The 22,680-nt window shown below is 40.1% G+C and overlaps 1 protein-coding gene across 1 annotated transcript in view; it reads left to right on the top strand.

The window, feature by feature from the left end:
- Positions 1–3,119: 3,119 nt before the first annotated feature.
- The window catches only part of LOC306885560 (G1/S-specific cyclin-E2-like), a 36,959-nt gene continuing 17,398 nt past the window's right edge, over positions 3,120–22,680 (top strand). The window contains exons 1-6 of the mRNA XM_079442171.1: positions 3,120–3,463; positions 4,136–4,209; positions 4,511–4,556; positions 4,665–4,709; positions 8,914–9,014; positions 10,773–10,908. Of these exons, the coding sequence (XP_079298297.1) occupies positions 4,196–4,209; positions 4,511–4,556; positions 4,665–4,709; positions 8,914–9,014; positions 10,773–10,908 (342 nt within the window). The 5' untranslated portion in view covers positions 3,120–3,463; positions 4,136–4,195. The remainder of the gene's footprint in view (positions 3,464–4,135; positions 4,210–4,510; positions 4,557–4,664; positions 4,710–8,913; positions 9,015–10,772; positions 10,909–22,680) is intronic.

Raw genomic sequence — 22,680 nt, 5'->3', positions numbered from 1 at the left:
TTGGTCCATATACTGTAGATAATGTTTTGATCAACAAGATGTTGCAGTAGCTCCGTTGACCACGCAAGATCTAGGAAAGCCTGCGATAACTGCAGAGTTTATGAGGACAGCCGCTCTTTGCTCACAGGGGATGTAGCATAGCTATAGTAACTAGGAAGTAGTGGCGGATCTTCTGTGCATTCGAGCGAAATAAATTTTCGGGGGAAAGGTCTTGCATTTTGGATGTTGGTTGGTTGTTGAGATGGGGGTGTTGCACTCAATAGTGGAGGAGGGTTGTTACGGAGCGAACAAGACTTGAGGCGTGCGGATCCATGTGCAAGCTTTTATTTATAAACATAGTCAATACACAGGCAGGGTCAAACAACGACAAACAGATATAGCACGGGCAAGACACAAGAGTAATCCTAGGGCAAGCGTGGGTCGACGATCGGCGAACAGTATCCAATAGGGCAAAGCAGAGAGATAATCCAGGTACACAAGCAATAATCCAAACGAGGTGCAAACAGAGTCCGAACGGTAAAGCAAAGGGTTAATCCAGGAAACACGGGCAGGTATTAAAACATAAGAAAAGACAAGGCAAGGCAAGGCAAGGCAAGGCAAGGCAAGAACAACTGAGTGGGCTCTGTAGCGTAGCTATCGCTAGGATATGCACTATACAATACTCGGCAGAGAGGAAGAGGAAGTCCATGGTTTAAGTAAGCTGTGTAATCAGTGCAATCAGCTGTGTGTCGTCAGTGCAATGGATTATGGGAATTGTAGTTTGAGGTGAAGTGCAACAGTAGTGTGGTGCAAGAGTCAATGTGGTGAGCGATTGGCCTCTGGTGGTGAGTAAGCGGAAGTAACTAAATTTACAGTCTTTAATGAACTGACAGATTATTTGAACAACACTGTTTTAGTTTTTGTTTTAAATTTTACTTTATTATACAGGTCATGTTTGGATCTTCAAAAGAGACTGTGGAAACTATTATTAAATATATATTTTACTGCATGTAGTACACAGTATATTTGCATTTACAGTTCTTAGCAGATGTTTTTCTGGTCTATTGATTGTTATCCCTGTAGAGTCTTCAGTCTCTCTCAGATGCTCCTGAATCTACAGAAAACATCTCTGTCAGTTTCCTCTCTTCTTTTGATGCTGTGAGAGAATCTGTCCGTCAGCTGAGACACAAACTGGATGATTTCTGCACAGAGGAGATAAAATAAAATATTAGAGATTCATCTGCTCTCTGTAATAAGGCAAATTTAATTTAATAATTTAATAACATGTATTTAAAATATTTTCTAATTTATACCAAGGGGCCAGATTACTAATCCACGTCTACACACCTTTTACATTGTCTTACTCAATTTCCTTTTTATTCATTTATTTATTATTTTATTATTTATTATTATAAAACTTGTGCAGTTATGCTAATTCAGAAGGACATCTTGATGTCAGTTAACAGCAATATTACCCCAACAAACCAATGTAAACATCTTAATTGCATTGTCTGTAAATCTGCAACAATCAAATGCACAGAGGTCTTTTTATTAGTGGCCTACAGAACATTCTCAAAACAACCGAAGAGGACAGTTAAAAAGGGCTTAAAATATTTACTCCAAATGGTAACATAGTATAACCGGGTCCCTGCAGGATTTTTAAAATCAAATTTAAGACCTTTAAAGAACCTTTTTAAGACCTAAACTTCCCATTCCAGTCTTTAAACAATTTTTAAGAAAAGGACTCAAGAGTATGAATTATTATATTTATACAATTATTATCAATCAATTATTATATTAAATTACATATATCTTAGGGTCTTAATTGTTTAGATTTTATAATTCATTAGCTTCTTGTCGATCCACTGGTTCACATTTTAAAAATATGTAGCATAAATAACAGACGGGCTTATTGAAAAAACTAACCCTAAGTTTCACTGAATTCAATAATGAAAGCTTTAAGTGTTTAATCTTGTCATTTTACATTATTGACACTATTTTCCTATTTTGATATTGGAAAGTTGCTTTGACACAATCTGTATTAAATCCCAAGTCCTCAAAGAGTTAAAGTTAATGAGATAATTAAGTGGCTAATTAAATGATGATTAACAGATCTGCTGTTATTGAGAATTACAGAGGATCATATGTTGATGTTTTATTGGTTAAAAAGTATGCCACCATCATGGAGATCAGTGTTTGCTTTAGTTGGGCTCTTTACCCTTGACTCCTGTGTTAGATCTGTCATTATAACCATGCATGTGGTGTTGTAAAGCAGAGAAGTCAGTGTATTACAGTAATTAGCTTTTTTTAAATGATGAGCTAATCATCAGGTGCTGGCTTTGTTACATCCAAAACTATTTTTTTTTTTTTTATGTGTTTAGATTTTGAATAATCCCCGTGAAGCTACAGCAGGTAAGGAAAGTATTGTTCCAATAGTTATAATGAATTAATTCTAAAGCTGCTGTGTGTAATGTATATAAGAATTTGAGCTGAAGTATTTAGAGACACACAGACATCAAGAACCAGCAGGACCTCAACAATGGCACAATGCATTCTGGGTAACTCCATAGTAAAAACGCCCATCATGCACTGCAGCATGAACAATTGTCACCACTGTTGAGGATCATATGATAAGTGTTCATGTCTAAAAGCCTGAGCTAATACAGTTCCCTCATCCCCCAATATTTAAGCATTGCAGTGGCATTTGTTTAAGATGACTTTTCCTGTAAGAGCTTGCTGTCAGTCAATAAACTAAAGAGAGACCGCTTCCTGGTGTTCAATAAAATTACAGTAAATTAAAAAAAACTGCAAGCAGAAAGCGTAAACTAATCTGCTACTTCAAGCTCTCAATTCATCACTAAGCAATTGTTTGCTGATAAATAAAACTGCAATTGCTCTGAAACAAACTACTTTGAATTATTAGACAGGTCAAGAGAACATCTAAAGCAAGCAGTGGTCTCCATGATGGTGGTATTTTAACCAATAAAACATCAACATCTGATCCTCTGTAATAACAGCAGGTGTTCATCACTAACACACAATCATCATTTAATTATCTCATTAACTTTAACTCTTTGAGGACTTGGGATTTGACTGGAGATTGCTTGAGTGTTGAAAGGCATGTCTTGGTTCTTCCTCTGGAGAAATCAGCTGCTGAGTTCATGAAACACACTTTACACCTCTTATCTGCCAAACAACCCAACAGCTGGGTTGGTCCCTGTTTAACCCAGCACTTAGAGAGAAGAAATCGAAAGTCTAAACTTTTCTTTCAAATGGATGTTTCAGATACCGAGGCTCAATATTCAGAGATATTTAATATATTATATATTAAGATATTTATAGCTAAGAATACACAAATAAGTGTCGTGTTCTTGTTCTTGTGAAAACAAAAGTAGTCAAACAGGAAAAGCGCGCGCGCGGGGATCACACGCACGCGCTCACGAGCCTTGGCGCCGGCGCGAGAGTCACAAATCAACTTGCTCCGGTAAGATGTGCAATGTCATTTTTACACAATCGTTATTTTTGATTAAATACACAATGCATGCATTTTTGTGATCGTGGAGCAGCTGTCGAATGCACTGACTTTAGTACTTATTTTTATTTAACGTTATATAATTGCACAGAATTGCACTCCAGCTTTGTTTAGTTCTAACATTATTAATAACACCACCTGAACGCATTAATTTACTGTCAGCTTTACATAGTATTTAGCTAAATTAGGTCTTGTATTGTGCATGCACATCTTGTTGGTTGCATATAATTTACCAATATTCAATGCTAACAGGCTAAACTTGTGGAGGACAGAACTGAATTGAGACATAACTTCGTATCGATATGAACATGAGTTTGCCATTTAGAATTATAAACTTATGCGTCATGCATTTATAATGCACGAAATGTTTACTAAATTCTGGCTAAAGTTAACCTACACAGGACGTGCGAGAGTAATTTGGCGCGCAGCAGTATTGATAACTTAGATAAAACACATCCAACTGCGATTAAATGTGTATGGTTATTAGTAAAGTGGCTATATTTGACTTTAGACCTGAGCGTAATGCAAGTTATTATTGTTGTCAAACTCTGGCTGTGCATTTGCTGTACTGTTTTCCCGGAAACAATCATGAACTCATAATGCAGCATAATATTTCCATGACAGGCCATCTTCTGAAGAAGGGAAATACACAAGAACTTATATCTTACTTGCATACCGAGGATAATGGCCAGAAGAAGGTAAGAGCAGTGTAATTACTGTTGTGTTTGCTGTCATTGCCTTTTACTGTTTTTATACTGAGATCATAATATTTCCTATATCCAAGACCCAAGCATAACCCTGACACAAACCATTCATATTACCAGTTTTACATTTTTATTGCATGTATTATTGTGTATGTTTATTAAGCTATTATGACCATTAGCTACTTCCCGTAATATTGGTCATTTCAGGTTTTATCATGCATGTGGCAACATTTGGTAGCATAACCTGACCAGTTTTCTTCTCTCCCTGTGTCTTTAATGGATGCTGGCAAGCTAGATCTGTGAATGGAAACACACACAAGATAGCAAGAGTAAAGAAAGAGGTAAGTACAGTATATGTTTGTTTATTTTGTATTTGGTCAGTGAGTATGTGGTACTGTTTGTGCATGTACATTAGTCGTAATGTAATTGTTTTTTTGTTTGTTTTGCAGTGCAACAAGAGGAGAAAATCAATAAAAAAGTTTAATGACTCTCAGGTATTTAACATTTTTTTAATACATATACAGTGGCCCCAAAAACTATCTGGAAATGTAAGTCACAATTAAAAATGTCTGAATGTCATTGCATTAGATACAAAACAATAAGCAAGTGGCATCTGCAGACAAAATGCAACAGGAACTATTCTCAGAAATAATTGCACTTTTCTGAGCATGTGTTTCTGTGATTTTTAGTGGATGCATGACGTTGGTTCACCTTAAGTTCACAAGTCGTAGCAGAGGAAGTAGATCATCACAATAACATTCAGTTTCAACATTATTTATTTTCTACATTGTCTTTAACAAACATTTCTTCAGACACATCTTTTTCTAATGCAATGACATTTAGAATTATTTATGTGCAACTTACAGTTATATACTTGTTGAGACAGTAGGTAGTCTGTAGGTAAGATCAGTGATGTATACACTGTGCATTTGTGTATTGTGTCACTGTAAAAAATGATCGTGATTTTAACGGTAAAAGACTGTAAAAATGCCACAGTAAAAACCTGTTAAATGATTAACGGTAAGTTTCCTTACTATATACGGTGAATAACTGTAATAGATCTAACCTTTGTTTTTGAGAAAGTAGCCTCAGAGTTGACTCTCATAGACTGTGTCTGAAACCACACCCTAACCCATCATTCACTAGTCCCTACATTAGTTCACTATATAGTCCACTAGACAGAGTGATTGAGAACATATGAGTGAATTCAGACACTGATGAACACCTGCTGTTAACAAACACAATCACTGAAGGAAAGAACCAGAAACAAGACTATAACTGAAATACAGCCACAGCCTGAAATCAAATCAACTGAAATAAAACAGCAGAGGATGATTAATAACTCCATCAGCATCACCAGGGGGCTGTTCCATAAAAGACGCTAAGAAAAGCGGGGATTAAAGTCCAAAACCTGACTTGAACTAACCTAACAAATCAATCGGGACTAAAGCGGTTCCATAAACGACAATTCAAGTTCACGCAATCTGACTAATGCTATCCAGGTTCAGTGAGTCAGGATAATGTGAGTACACGCTTATTCTGAAGCAGCCCTTAATGTCGATCATGGATCAAATCGATCCACCATAGCAAACAGCGAATATTTGTGCTGTTTAACGCATTTGAAACATTGTGTTTTCCTCAGTGCATAACTGATACGTCACAGGTATATTTTTTACATCTGTAAATGTCAGAAAGCCATGCAAATATACCCATTTAGCTGTCAGGAGTGGGCGGGGCTTATGCGAGAGAACGAGCGCTGCGGCGCGCATGCGCGCTACACAGACAGAGCAGAATAGAATACTAGCGCAAGAATTCTGAATAAAATATACATTCTGCTAAAATATTTGTTGCTGGACATTAAATGTGACACATAGAATTTTACTACATATAAGTGTATTTTTATGATAGCAGCAACTGTTAATCACTAGCTCAAATGAGTTAAATGTGTGTTCCTCTTATCAGTTAAAATGTACTCTGATTTCTATTATAAATTTACATTTTTAATTCAGTGATTTTAACTTTTGATTGTGTGTTTATGCTTTAATGCTTTAAAGAGCCATTTTAGATTGTAATGTTTTAATGTTCTAATAACCATAAAAGGTACAGCTGTTATATTCAGAGAGAAAGGCTGCATGGCTAGAAACTTCTGATCAACTGCATGCACAAGTAGCAACTATGTTAAAATGGCATTCGCCTACATTTTGGGCACAATACATTAAATACAGTTGGTTGTAGCCTATTTTTTATTTATTGGATTATTTAAGGTGTATTTTCTGTATACTTTTATTTTTGGACCGATAATAAATTAAACTGACTGTATGTGAGAGAGTCAGTGGTAATATGGATGCGTTCCTATTGGTCAGAGTTAGAGGAGCTCAGCTTAGCCTGACAGTTAGCCTGCTCCGGACCAGGTTAGTTTGCCAGCATAAGTTGCCGGGGTAACTGAGTTTGAACTTTTTTAAGTTTGATTTATGAAACCGAATCTACCAAAAATAAGCCTGACTAACCGAAATAAGCCTGGCTTATACTCTAATCTTGGTTTATGGAACAGCCCCCAGATCCACTTATTACTAACCAGCTTGACTTCATTTCTCTCATATATCTACAGATTAACAGAGGATTATATTTGATTTCAAATGTTTTGACCTCATCATTTTGGTGATTGGTGTTTGCTTTAGTTGGGCTCTTGACCCTTGACTCTTGAACGTTAGTTTCTCTTTGGCTGTTATAACTGTGTTTATGAAGCATATTTATTATGACAAGAAAAGTTATTAAGTAGTTTTGATAAGCTGTTGAAGGTTATCAACTAATGACCTGTTTCACAGATCTCAGTAACTATCAAAAGATATTGGTAATTAATTTCATACTAATTATGGTAGTAGTATTACTCTACAAGATAAGTTGACAAACTATTAAGAAGGATTTTAAAAACATTTTATGCACAAAACCTTTAGAGCTACAGCACAATTTAGACAAACACAGACATCAAGAATCAGCACATGAACCTCAACAATGCTGACTATCAATAATAAAAAACAATGCATGCCGCAAAGCATGCTGGGTACCAGTACAAAACTCCCAGCATGCATTGCAGCATGAATAGATGATGCAGCTGAAAGTTCTTGCTATTTTCTTTATTTGCTTTTATTTTGGTGTTGTTTTGGTTGTGACTTTTCAGTAAACTGTTTTGTGATGTTCAGAGTTGAACCGATTTTTTTATTTGTTATAATTTTTTTAATCATTTTTGATCGTCATCAATTTTGAGATTCATACGCTGATTGTTGATGTCTGTGTGTGTTTAAGTTCTGCTGGAGCTCAATACATTTATTTGTGCATATTGTGCTTAGACTCATTTCACAACATTTGACTGCTGTAGCATCAGTGGTGCAGTTTAAGAGTATTAACATGTCACATATTTAACAACAGACTAAACTTTGGGTAAGATCAGTGAATTAGACTAGATCACGATGGTTTTGACATCAGTCTCATCTGATCGTAGATTAGTTTGGCTTTTCTTGCTTTAAAAACTGTACTTAATAAACACAGTTAATTACAACAACCAAATAAAAGCTAACTTTAAAAAGTCAAGGTTAAAGAGCCACTGATCGCCAATATGGTGACTTCAAATGAAAGCACGACACCTAAAAGAGGTTTTGTACACGTATGACAGAAATAAAGTCAAAGTGTTTTATAATAAGAAGCTGGTGATGCTGTTTGTGGAGTTGTTTAAGCGCCCTCTTCTGAGATCTTGAGAGATTTAATGTGTTTTATTTCAGTTGATTTCATCTTTGGCTGTAAGTTTTGTTTCTCTGCTCTTGTTTCTCGTTCCTTCGGTGATTCTACTTGTTAACAGCAGGTGTTCATCACTAAAGCTCAATCCTCATTTAATTAGTCACTTCATCCTCTCATTAACTTCAGTGTTACTTGTACACTCTGTAGTGTGGACATATAAGTGCTCTTTAAAACCGAGGATTTTGCTGTGGGATTAAAGGGGTTAAATGTGTGAGATGAAAAAATACACAAACGTAATTAACAGAAATACATCATAAAGTAAAAAAAACAGTAGATTACTGGCAACCACAGCTGCCGGTACTTCACCGTAAAATCAAGAACCCCCCCAGCAAAATACTGTAAAACCTAGCAGTCAACTTCCTGTTGTTTTGTGGGTCACCATTGTGCTGGAGAGTAGAGCAAGTTCAAATCAAGGACAGACAGAAACACTGATGATCTGCTGTATGGTGCTTTATTTAAAGGCAGCAACTGTGTAGTTATTGATGCAGTGAGGATCATTTTGCTAATTTTAATCACGCATGTATGTGTGCTGCTGTTATCTGCGAGAGATTAGACTTGAACTGATGCTTTTAATGGCTTTGCATAAATCAGTAGGTTTTTCTTCATGTATTTAAGCAAAATAGTTCTCAATACCCTTATGCTCACTTTACTTAAACATTATAAATATTAGTTTATAAACAAATATCTGCAAATACAATGAGTTAACTGAAAAGTTTGTATATTAACATTGTATCAGTTAATGAAATATGTTTTTTCACTGTAAATTTAAACAGTTCTGTAAATCCTAAAATGTTGCTACAGTATTTTTCACAGTAAAATTCTGGCAACCACAGCTGCCGGTATTTTACCGTAAATTTAACAGATGTTTTATATTGTGACATTTATGTAAATGTGTTGTCTGTTCAGAGTGTAAGGAGGCAGATTGATCTGAACAGCGTGAATGAAGTTGTGTCTGACTCGTCTGATCAAACTCCAGATGCACAGCCATCTCCACTCCCAACACTCAGGTGTGTTCTTGTAGTGAAATTACATTGTGACCACTGTGTGAAATTCATCACAGAACAACTGCAAACTGACAGAGAGGCGGAAGTAGCATTACGTGGCATCTTACGCACAGAAGGCACTGGCACATGCCAGTGTTCAGAGGACAGTGGACTGTGTTATGTGCCACTAAAAATTACGGAGCATGATGCAACATTTTGTGCCACCTGTGACTGACACATGAGGAGTTTTTAAGTATTTGAGATTAATAAAGAAATACCTGATAAAATTCCTTAGGAAATTGGAAGGACATAAAGCGTAATTTTGTGCTTATTTTACATTGTGGACAAAGGTTGACCTAAACAGCCTCATCTTTTAGGCTCATTATGAAATAAATGTTTTTCTCTAGTTCACGTTGGCCACAATTGATGTCCTTTTCCCAAGATAACAGCTCTGAGTTTTCTCCTATAATGCCTGAAGAGTTAAAAGATCAGAGACCATTCCTTCATCCAGAATCTCTCCAGATCCTTCAGATTCACAGCTTCTTCTCTTCAGTTCACCCCACTCATTTTCTACAGGGTTCAGGTCAGAGGACTGAGACGGCCATGGCAGAAGCTTCATTTTGTGACATATTTTTGTGTTGATTTTGATGATTGTTTTGGATCATTGTCTTGATGGAAGATCCAACCATGGATTCATTATAAGATTTCTAACAGAGGCAATCAGGTTTTGATTTTTTTATCTGTTGGTATTTGATAGAATCCATGATGCCATGCATCTGAACAAGATGTCCAGGACCTTGGGCAGGGGGTACTTTTTATCCCTGTTTGCACCAAACTCATCTGGTGGGTTTGCTGCCAGAAAGCGTCATCTGATCATAGAAGCCAGTCCCATTTGAAGTTCCAGTCATGTCTGATAACTGAATTTGCTGGAGTTTGTTTTTGGATGAGTGAGGAGAATTTTCCTTGAAACCCTCCCGAACAACATGTGGTGATGTCGGGCTGTTGACCTTGGGGACTCAACTATCTCTGAGAGTCTTTGGCCGCTCAAACTCTCCTTCTCACCTTGAATTAGGAAGATATAGACACACGTCCTCACGCATTCTATCTATGACGTAGGCTATTGACACAAATTTCAAATGATTTTCAACGGTCGCTTTGTCGCATCCAGTGTAGACAGACCTGTTGCGTCCAGTGTAGACATGGTGTAAGCCTTCTTTTGTTCCGCGGACGTTTTCCTCTTTTGGTTTTTATCCACCATCTCTATGTTTCTGTTGCCGCTCGGCTCAGCTAATGTCCATCATGTGGACCGATGAGCGCTCTCTCCTCTGCATCATGAGTAGACACGCCCCTTACTGCTGAATGGCTACAAGTTTGTTTTGGTACTCGGCCCCGACTCGTTTTCTAAAGCGTTTTTGAAAAAATGCATACCACATCCTATTTATTTTGGAGAAAACAGATTGTTTGTGCTAAACAAATTATCACAGTATTGAAAAAATCAGCTTAAAGCATTATGTATAAAAGCAACCATGAAGGGCGTATGTTACACCATTCACATGTGTGAGTTACTGCTGGAGCTGCCACAACACACTGATCCCGACGGCTTTTGTGCGTAAGATGCCATGTCAGTTCCGTAGCATTAATAACATCAAGAGGCAAGAATCCCCTTCATCTCAATGCTACTGAACTTCAGGTTGATGTGCAGTCATATATATTTCTGTATCCTGTTTTTTACTGATACATTGTCTGAAGTCTGTATTTGTGTTCTGTTTTGTTTTGGGGAAGTTGGGGCAGCTCAGAGGACGTCTGGATGAAAACGCTGAGTAAAGAGATAAAGTACAAACACAGCAAGAGCAGTTTAGACAGACACCCATCGCTGCAGCCCAAAATGAGAGCAATGCTGCTCGACTGGCTCATGGAGGTACTGTCACACGATCTGCTCTTCACACTAGATTCCCTTTATAATGTTTCACTGTATAGACTGCCTTAAAACATTGTTGATGTGAGAGTTAGTTACAGACAGTGAGAATGTTTTTGAGTCCCACTTTATATTAGGTGGCCTTAACTACTATGTACTTATGTTGATATGAATCATTTGATACAATGCACTTCTTGTGTACATGCATGTTTTTACATTGTACTTATATTTTTAAAAGACCTGCATGCATCTGTAATTAATTTCTGTAATTACATGTATAATTACACCTTAACCCACCCTTAAACCCAAACTTGTCCCTAACCTTATATATCCCACCTCAACAGCAGAAAAAGTGTTTTATGGTACAATATGAACACAGTAAATACATTGTACTTATTTCTTGATGTAAGTGCATCAGCTGCTGTAGTTAAGGCCACCTAATATAAAGTGGGACCTATTTTATTTAACTATTTTCACAGTTTTTTTGGTTTACATACCAGGGTTCCCGCGTGTCCTTAAAAAGTCTTAAATTTACTTTATCACATTTAAGGTCATAAAAAGTCTTAAATTGTACAAGAAAGTCTTAATTATGATTTCAAGAGGTCTTAGATTTGGGTACAGACCAAAATCCCGATGCAGATTAATGTAATGATTAAACTTCAAAAAGCTATAAATAAATATGAGCGCTGCACGTTTCAAAGTATTCATGCAATACCGGAGGCTGTAGTTTCAGAACCGGATTTCTAGGACCCTATAGTTTTTTGTTTGTTTGTTTGTTTTTTAATTATTTTATTTATTTATTTTTTGTATGTATGTATTATGTCAGGTCTTCCAGCCAGTTCTATCAAACCTTTACAATTAATCCAGAACGCGGCAGCAAGATAAATTTTTAATGAGCCAAAAAGAATGTAAGAAAGAATAAAGAACGTCACACTTCTGTTTATCAATTTGCACTGGCTACCAATAAAATTCAAGACATTAATGTTTGCTTACAAAACCACCACTGGCTCTGCACCCCTTTACCTAAATTCATTACTTCAGACTTATGTGCCTCTAGAAGCTTGCGTTCTTCAAGTGAACAGAGCTTTAGTTTTCATCCCAAAGAGGCACAAAATCACTTTCACAGACTTTTACATTAACTGTTCCCTCCTGGTGGAATGACCTGCCCAACTCAATCCCAGCAGCTGAGTCCTCAGCCATCTTCAAGAATCGGCTGAAAACACATCTCTTCCATCTTTACTTGACCCTCTAACTCTCTGTTCTAATTCTATTAAAAAAAACTTGTCCCTTTTAGACTTTCACTATCCATTTACTGCTTGTTTTCTTTAAAAAAATAATAATAATAACTAGCTTTTCTAATCTTTTTGTATTCTGTCTGTTTTCTTTTTATCTATTATATAATTTAAAAAAAACCTTGCTATGTGTACTGCATTAAGCTAACTGAGACTTGTTATAGCACTTGCATATCGTTGCTCTTTTGTTGATTTTGATTGCTTCCATTGTCCTCATTTGTAAGTTGCTTTGGATAAAAGCGTCTGCTAAATGACCAAATATTAGTGGCTCATACTATTTTATAGCACTTGCTATTCAATTCTCTATATTATTATTTTTAAGGAATTATGTAGTTGTTTAATTATATACACTTAATTAATGTCCTAACCAACTCCTAACCCTAAAGATACCCGTTGGTAACCCTCTTGAAATATTTCACCTAATTTATTTCAATATGTTGTGACTATCCTTAATCCATTGTCACATTAGCCACATCTTGGGTCTGCTGAGCGATTAGACGCTTACTATGTCTGAAATTCCACGGAAAACCAGGTTGCATGTGCCATTCTTGTTGTTTATTGTAAACTTGATAAAAACAAACTAAAGAAACAGAGGTAATACAAGCTTAATGAAATCAAACAAGTTTTTTCCGCGCCACCAAACATATATATATTCTATATATTCTGGTTTTAAATTCAGTTTTCTTGGAAAGAAAGACTTGTGCCTGTGCGAGACTTCAGTTCATTAGCCACAGCACTTCACATCTGATGTGTAACCCACTTAAAGTGCAGTAAACTGTAAAACACTTGTGGTACAAGTTGGTGTGATTATTAGTACTTTAATAAATGTAAAATAATTTGAATACAAATACTAATTTACAACATCCAGCACCACAATGAACTGTTTTGCACAGCTAAAAAGGCTAAATGGAGATTGCTGACTCCCCCTCAAACGGTTCACGGTCTTACATTAAAAATAAGATGGAAAGATAAAAAATGAATAGTTTCCATGGATCTAGTCTTTGCATCCGTTTGTTTGATGTTTGAATCAGGTCTCCTCTGTTGGAGTAGATGGCGCTGTCCCAAAAAATAGGGTCCTAGAACTGCAGCCTCTGGTACTGCAGGAACATTGGGTTGTTTTTTGTTCAGACGACCCATAATTGAAAATCGACCCATGATTTTACCCTGCAAACGCGCAGAGCTGTAAATGTGAACTGGTGGATCAAGATAATTCATTTTAAAAATCTAAACAGTAAAATGTGTTTGTATGTTATTTAATTAATATTAAATAAATTATTATTAAATTCCCAAATTGGATACTTAAGGTCAGAAATTGGATACTTGTAGTCAAATTAAAATTTGGATTCCGCCTATCGATTCTTATACTAGTATCGGAAATTCCACCAATACCACAAAAAAGTCTGGCATTGGTATCGGCGAGTACTTGAACCCATGTACCGATCCGATACCATTTTCTTAAACAAGATCTATAGTTATGCCCGCTAGCTGTGCTTAAAATTTGCTGCAAATCGGATATCAATTCTTCTCCGCTGCTCAGAATGCAAACACAGGAAGTTGTGCTGTGTTGCCACAAGCAACCACTATTTAGAGCAGCGAAGAAGAAATACAAACGTGCTAGCACATCGCCAGTAAATGTTGTGGAAACAAACGATGGTCTTCTCAAAATTGTCAATAAAGCGCAAGAAGCAGAGTTCCAGATGTCAAAATAAAACTTTATTGACCACAGCAACAAAGCCGAGATGACAGCCGCTGCATCTGAGTCTTTGCATTAGGGGTGGGCGATATGAGCTAAACTTCATATCACGGTATTTTCCACTGTCCAGACGATATCGATATTATATCGCAATATGAGAAAAAAAAATTGAATCACATTTTAGTAATAATTAAATAATCCCTTAATTAAATTACAGGCATAATATGAATTTTAACCTTATATAACTAGAAGAAAAAAAACATGATTTCAAGATCTAAGGCAAAAATAGAATGGTCTGACTTTAGATGTGTGAAATTATGCTACATAAGACACCTGCGCAAAAGAAAAACAGCAAATGGACTGAAAGAACATGCAAATTCACACAAGTATTGGAATAACTCAACATATTAATCAGTATATTGATTATTTTCATATTTTTTGAGTAAAATAATACCATATTCAGTGTTTCCTCTATGATTTTTTCCAGCTGTGGCGGCAGGCTGTATTTCCACCGGGGGGGGGGGGGGGGGGGGGGTGATTTTCCCGTGTACCATGCACCTTTTCTTCTGTCATATATAACAGCATGTGTTTCTAGGCAGCTGTCCCTTTAAGACCGAATGCACGGATCCAATATAATGATACACATGCTATTTCTTTCTAACTTGTTTTCGTTCACTGAAGATTAGGGCTGGGTATCGAGTTTGATACTTTTTAGGCACCGACCGAATTGCCTCGATACCACCGAGTATCGAAAAACGTCTTGTCGTTCGGTACCAAATTTCTGTAACGGAATGCTTTCCCCGGCAAACAGGCGGACACAGGATACAAAACAAAACTCCAACTTTATTAAAAGAAACAGAAGAAAACTCCAAGTAATCTGCATACTCGTAACTTCAAGACTAGACGAAGACTTAAGGGAAACTGAGGACTTTTAAAGTGAGTGGAACAAACGAGGAGACAAGGTAATTAATAGAACACAGGTGATGAATATAACTAATTAACAAAACTGGGTCATGAACTAAAACAGGAAGAACCAAATATGGGCAGAAAGGAAACTAAACAGAAACAGATATATTACAGTATCTCCCCCTCCCGGAAGGTGCGTCCCGCACCGTAACAGTAACATCGGGGAGGGGGGGGCGGGCGTCCTGGAGGCTGGAGCAGGACCAGGATAGGACAGGGGAGCCTCCAGGACGGATCAGGAGCCTTGGGAGACCATGGCAGGACTGGAGATTCGGGAGGCCATGGCGGATCTGGAGCCTTGGGAGGCCATGGCAGGACTGGGGATTCGGGAGGCCATGGCGGATCTGGGGACTCAGGAGTCCATGGTGGATCAGAGTCCATTGTGGCCTTGGCCTTTGGCCTGGCCACACAGACTGGAGCTATATGGCCCCCCCCCAAAATTTCTTTGGGAAAGTTCCCCTCTGGGGGCCACATTGGAGGAGAGGGCTCTAGAGGGCGCTCTGGAGGAGCGGGCACTAGAGGGCGCTCTGGAGGAGCGGGCATTTGAGGGCGCTCTTGCAGCGCAGACACTTGAGGGCGCACGGGAGGCGCGAAGCTGGATAGAACCAGCGGAGACGAAGGAGAGCTGGACGGGACCAGCGGAGACGCAGGAGGGCGCTCTTGCAGCGCGGACTCTTGAGGGCGCTCTTGCAGCGCGGACACTTGAGGGCGCTCTTGCAGCGCGGACACTTGAGGGCGCTCTTGCAGCGCGGACACTTGAGGGCGCTCTTGCAGCGCGGACACTTGAGGGCGCACGGGAGGCGCGGGGCTGGACAGGACCAGCGGGAACTCAGGTGGGCTGGACGGGACCAGCGGGAACTCAGGTGGGCTGGACGGGACCAGCGGGAACACAGGACGGCTGGACGGGACCAGCGGGAACTCAGGACGGCTGGACGGGACCAGCGGGAACTCAGGACGGCTGGACGGGACCAGCGGGAACTCAGGTGGGCACTTGCGAGGTGCCGGAATTGGTGGGCTCAGACGAGGAGCAGGCACAGGAAGGCACTGGCGAGGAGCTGGCACTGGAGGGCGCTTGCGAGGAGCAGGTACTGGATGGCACTGGCGAGGAGCAGGCACTGGATGGCACTGGCGAGGAGCAGGCACTGGATGGCACTGGCGAGGAGCAGGCACTGGAGGGAATGTCATGCCCTCAAACTCAATTAAAATCCCTACCGGCACCTGTTTTTCCTTCCTCGGTGGTTCAGGGTGAACCGTTATAGGCGGCGGGATCCTCTCCAGCGCGGACGGCGCAACGTTCATCGCCCCTTGCGGCGGAATCCTCCTCGCCGTGGGCGGAACATTCATCGCCGTGTACGGCGGAATCCTCTTCGTCGCGGACGGCGCAACGTTCATCGCCCTTCGCGACGGAATCCTCTTCGCCGCGGGCGGAACATTCATCGCCGTCTCAGGCGGAGCGAATTTCTCTTGGGCGGGGGGTAAGGGCGAGCGGCGAATGGCGACCCGTTCTCCCCAAAACGGGTGGCCTGGGTAAGCCGCGACAGGCAGCCCAATATCCCACGCACGACGGGTAGGGGCGAGCCGCGAACGGCGGCGTGATCCCCCGTGACCGACGGCGACTAACTCGATCATAGCTGGCGTCGATCACGTCTTCGGTATAGGTCTAGTCTTCTGTAACGGAATGCTTTCCCCGGCAGACAGGCGGACACAGGATACAAAACAAAACTCCAACTTTATTAAAAGAAACAGAAGAAAACTCCAAGTAATCTGCATACTCGTAACTTCAAGACTAGACGAAGATTTAAGGGAAACTGAGGACTTTTAAAGTGAGTGGAACAAACGAGGAGACAAGGTAATTAATAGAACACAGGTGATGAATATAACTAATTAACAAAACTGGGTCATGAACTAAAACAGGAAGAACCAAATATGGGCAGAAAGGAAACTAAACAGAAACAGATATATTACAATTTCGATACCTAAGGGGTTAATCTCATCACCGTCAGTGAGCCAATAATCCTGCAGCACCAGGTGTGTTTGACTAGAAACGGCGCTGCGCTGATAGATCAGTGTTTGACATCCGCGAGAGCGTTTCGAAAGCGTATGGAGCAGTCTGCTCTCTATATCGCGCGGTTTGTTTATTATACACAGACTGAAGCTCGCGTGACGCTCGCGGTCATTTCAGCGTCTGCCGCCTCACTACATGAGGACATAAACACATGAACAACATCTCCAGACCTGCTCTGAAAGTCACTTCATGAGCATTTTACCGTTTGATTCGAGTAAAACTAACTCATATCATATACACTAGGGCTGTATACCTTGGAGAACCTGGCGATACGATACATACCTCGATACACAGGTCACGATTCGATACGTACCTCGATACAGAGCTGTCTCGATACGATTTGATACAATGTGACACGATTCGATACGATTCAATAAAAATACATGGGCCAGAGCCAATTAGTTAATGCTGAACACATTTACTCAACAAACAGAACTCTGCATTTTTCTTCAATTTATTGAAGACAAAAATGCATTATAACAAAGTGCATTTTGCTTAAATATTTGCAACTTTAAGTGCTCTGATTAATTGTACACAAATTGTATTAATCTGGAAATTACCACAAGTCAACATTTAACTTTCCAAGGGTACAGTCTGAGCTCACACAAGCACAAAATCTTCTTCTTATTATTCTTAACTTCTTATTAAATCTTCTTATAATTATTTTTTGTGACACCATGTACTGCCATAACATATTTCACTATGAAATCGCTTAAATGCTACATCTTGCTTTAACATTTTCCATGAGTTTTTTGAAACTCGCGGGCGCCGCTGCGCCCCCTAATGGCTGGGCGGAGTATCGATACTAAGGGCTAGAATATCGATACTGTATCTTTTTTTATTATATCGGTATGTATCTAAGAATCGATATTTTGAGCACACCCCTAATATACACACAGAACTGTAAAGGTATTCCAGGCAACCCGTCAAAATAAAAGTTCGGTTTAACTTGGAAGACTGCGGCAGAAATATATTAATATTGTTCAGCAGACAGTACATACTGCTACTACTAGGCTACTATTAAAATTAAAACTTTTTTTTTTTTTTTTTTTTAGTAATGATCACACAACAGTTATTCCATGTTTTAATTTTAATAGTAACCCCCCTTTGTTTGCCAAAATAAATAAACTTTGATTTTCAATAATTTAAAGATAAATTAAATTAATGTTTTATGTCTTCATTTGATAACCAGATACAGAACACAGAATTTCTGAGGAAAAATAAAACCTTTCATAAGGCTATTTTAAGAATAAATTTAAATAAATTAAGTTGTTTTTATGCATTCAAATAATTAGACATACTACACCAGAATTTAATAACAATAAAACATATGGTGAAAGAAAATAAAACACCCACTTATGAAAGTGGATGAAGATTTTCAATTTCTTGAAGTCTTTAACAACCTAGAAGTGATGATTCTGTCTGAGCTATGTGTTTTAAAATGAACACACACTAATGTAAACTTAGCCTAACAGATGTGTAAACTGAAAACAATTTGAACTTTATTAAAATAATTTATTTATTTATTGTGTTGGATATATTTTGTTCCTTTGTGCATTGGCTCAGGAGATGAGGCTTTGAGTCTGTATAAATATCAACAAGCTAAAAAAAATAGTTTTTTGAGATAATGTAATCTTATTAAAACTGATTTCATAAAACTGGTATCGAAAAAAAGTATCGTTCAGCAACCGGTATCGAACTCAAGGTATCGGTATCGATATCGAAAATATTTGAACGATACCCAGCCCTACTGAAGATGAGTGACTGCGTTATCGAGAATGATTGTTGAGACGTCCATTTTCACATAATTCTGTATGTATGCGTCTGTTCAAACACAAGGAAATGGGAATGAAGAATGAGCTCTGTGTTCGCGCATGCTTATAAATCTGTGCGCGGGCGCCGTGTCCGGCAGCTGTGGCCACAGAAATCAGCGCACGGACAGTGAAATAAGTTCTATTCGCCTCGTCTTGCGCTGGAATGGCTTAAAATCACTCGAATGTGTAAATTGGCAAGATAAAACACATACAAATGATAAACGTTCACTCTATGATGGTTCATTTGTGCAATTAGTCTGTTAATCACATGCGAACCGAACCTTGAGGTCTGGTCCGTACGGACCACGGATCAACTGCGATCAGTTTCACAACTACTGTGTAATGTTGGAGCTTGAATCGAATCGTTACACATAACGTACACCACTACTATGATTACACTTAAGTTTGCGCTATATTATACTCACCTTTTAATAATTAGTGTGTGACTAATGTCTCACGTGGTTTGTCGTGGTTTGTCACACGTGGGCATGGTCAAGACAGAAGCATTCTGTAACTCTTTTTTTTTTTGCTAAATGCTATTAATGCATCAGTAGTCCACATCAAGAGTGCTCTAAGATATTGATGGCCCACATGTTTCACTCTTAAGTGGAGCTGTTTTGTTTGCATAATCGTCAATCCAACCTGCACTAAAACCAGTCATCCCCAAAAAAGTAATAATTTGTCCCACTGTTTGTGGTCGGGGTGCTTTACTGATGCCCTCTAATTAACTGAGTGATATAGCTTTCATCCCATGTGCAATTCTACGTCCTAAGTATTCAACTTGTGGTAGGCAATATTGCAGTTTTTATTTAGAGGCCTTATGTCCCCCTCAGCTAATTTAGTGAGCACTTTAAATGAATCTTGATGGCACTGTTCCAAAGTCGTTGACAAAATTAATAAATCATCTGCGTATTGTATCAATGTGCTGTCCAGCCTAAGATCATTTAATTCTTCTTTTAGAACTTGATTGATTCTCGTGTCAGTTTTTTACCTTGGTCACAATGCAAACAATGGTCTGCTCTGCTCTGCACTGCTCTGGCTTGATATAGATGACAACTGGTGCTGGTCCTTGCAGTGCATTAACTGTTCCAGTGGGTGTTGCCGGTGCATTCACCGTTGCAGGTGGATTGATAGGCACTGGAGTGTTAACTGGTGCCATCACTGCTGAATGTTTTACCTTCTGCACAGCTTGGACCTTTTTCTTCTTATTGAGCAGCTCCTCAAACTGTAGCTTAGTCAGCTTTCTTCGCAGCTCGTTTTCCTGGTCCTTCATCTTTAGTTCTTGTCTTCTGTACTGTTCCACAGCATGGACCACATGGTCTCTGAACTCTTTGTGTGTCTTTGAGTTCAGACCATCCATGTCCCTTAGCTTAATGCTTACTGCTGTTGGCGTGGCTTCCACAATAGCGGTTCTGAAGAGTGCTGTCAGTACATTGTCTTGCTCTGGATCTTTAGCCAGTTCTTCCTTCCAACGTCTCAGTTGTCTCTGGAAGTAGGTGGGGGGGTTCTCAGTTCCCCCATTGGCTCCCCCTTCAGGAAACCTGGATCGGTTTGCATTGGGTATTCAACTCTCAGAGTCATCCAGGTGTTACGTCGATGTTTGCCAAAAGAGACTCCATTTGCTTGAGGCCTGTCCACTGCTTGAAGGAGGCCAGACTGCTTAAGGATATCATTCATCTTGGAGGCTCCCAGGCATTTGGCAAGCAGGACTTTAATGTCACCCAGGGCCAGAAGTTTTTCAGTTATTTCTTCTTCAAATGTTCTGGAAGGCGGGAAACCAAAGTGTCCAAGTCTTGACCTGCCCAGGGTATGTATTGGGCGTGATCTTGCTTGATGAGGATTGGGCACTCAAATTTTGAGGTTTCAGCCCTTCTCAATGCCCTTGTTGCTCAATGCCCGTGTTCCTCGTCTCCTCTTCATCTTTGTGTTTGGAGAACTTGAAAACGGTCATCTGGATATTCTAAATCTTGCATGACCAGTGTCCCAGCTACTTGCTTGTACTGCTTCCGCTGGACATAATCATGTGGGCTTGGGTGTGGTTGCATTGGTTCACGTTTGCCCAAGAGTTCATTCAGCTCATGTTGCAATGAGCCCACAGCCTGTTTGAAATCTTCTCTTGTCATGCAGACAGCTTGTTTGAGATTGTCTCTTGTTCTGTTGCACCTTTCCTCCATCTTATCCAGTGCTTCCAGAACAGAATCAGTGCGGTGGTTTCCCTTTTCTATGAAGAATCACTCTCAGAGCCTTGGGGTTTTGATGCCAGAAAATAGACTTTATTACAAAAGAGAATAAAGCCGAGAAGTTTTCTGCAGAAAAGATCTCTTGAATGTTCTCTGTGTTCTCTTTAAATAGTTTTTCCTCTAGGCGTGTTCAGTACATTTCATACATATGCGCTTTACCTTTTTTGGCTAAATTCCTTATACATATGTTCTTTCCCTTGAGAGAAGGGGATCCTAGACTGTTACGGGAATAATCTGGAGGAAGCAAGGATGCAAGCAAAACATAGATTTAATGATGTCAGATGATAATACAAGGAACCAAAGTCTCTCGGGTGGGCAGGTGACGCAGGGACAAAATGGACAGCGTGCTGATGATGAGTGATGACGGTGAATCCAGTGCCGGTGAACATCCAGAAGACGAAAACCACGAAGACTCCACACAGACGAGGACCAGGAACACTGAAGCAGACGGCACACGAGGCACGACACGGAGGACATCAAACAACGATCTGACAAAGAGAGGAGAGTGCGGTGAGGCTTTAAAGGTGAGTGGATTGGCAGCAGCTGGTGCGGGGAGTGAGATCAGCTGGCGCGCTGATGAGCGCCGAGCGGTAACGCCCACTCGCACATCCACACACACAGAGAACAACAATTACACGAGACATGAAGAAGCCAGTGAATTCATGAACCGTGACAGTACCCTCCCTCCTAGGAACGCCTCCTGGCGTTCCCAGACTCCCTTACCTGTCGATTGTAATCATCAATAAGGGAGTGATCCAGGATGTCTCTAGCCGGTACCCAACTTCTCTCCTCCGGACCGTAACCTTCCCAGTCCACCAAGTACTGGAATCCGCGTCCCCTCCGCCTAGAGTCCAGAATACGATTGACCGAATAAGCGGGTTCCCCTTCTACGAGTCGCGGCGGTGGGGGAACCGGGGCTGGCGGATTTATGCGTGCATAAAACACGGGTTTAATTTTGGACACATGGAAAACGGGATGAATCCTCCTGTACACTGGAGGGAGTTTGAGGCGGACTGTCACCGGACTAATGATCTTGGTGACAGCGAACGGGCCAATAAATTTAGGAGCGAGTTTATTAGACACGGAGCGGAGAGGAATGTTCTTAGTAGAAAGCCACACTTTGGAACCGACGACGTATACGGGAGGTCTAGACCGGTGGCGATCGGCCTTGGCCTTGGTGCGCGCTCCCACCTGGAGTAGAGTCTCACGGGCTCTAGTCCAAGTGCGATGACACCTCTGGACAAAGGCGTGGGCGGAGGGAACCGCGACTTCGGATTCCAGACTGGGAAAAATTGGTGGCTGGTAACCTATGCTGCATTCAAACGGAGACAGGCCCGTAGATGACACTGGTAACGAATTGTGGGCGTACTCCACCATTGACAGTTGTTGGCTCCATGAGGAAGGATTCTTGGAGACCAGACATCGCAAGGTTCTCTCCAAATCCTGGTTGGCTCTCTCAGTTTGACCATTGCTCTGGGGATGAAACCCTGAGGACAGACTAACAGTGGCACCCAGCAATTTACAAAACTCTCGCCAAAATTTGGACACAAATTGGGGTCCTCTGTCGGAAACCACGTCCGTCGGGAGGCCATGTAACCGAAAGACGTGGTCAATGACTGTTACCGCTGTCTCCTTGGCTGAGGGTAATTTGGGCAAGGGAATAAAGTGGGCCGCCTTCGAGAATCGGTCCACCACGGTCAAAACTACC

Source organism: Barbus barbus, assembly GCF_936440315.1.
Source record: "Barbus barbus genome assembly, chromosome: 19".
NCBI classification, from domain to species: domain Eukaryota; kingdom Metazoa; phylum Chordata; class Actinopteri; order Cypriniformes; family Cyprinidae; genus Barbus; species Barbus barbus.
The sequence above is the reverse complement of the archived record's forward strand: the minus strand, read 5'-3'. Positions and strand labels throughout refer to the sequence as shown.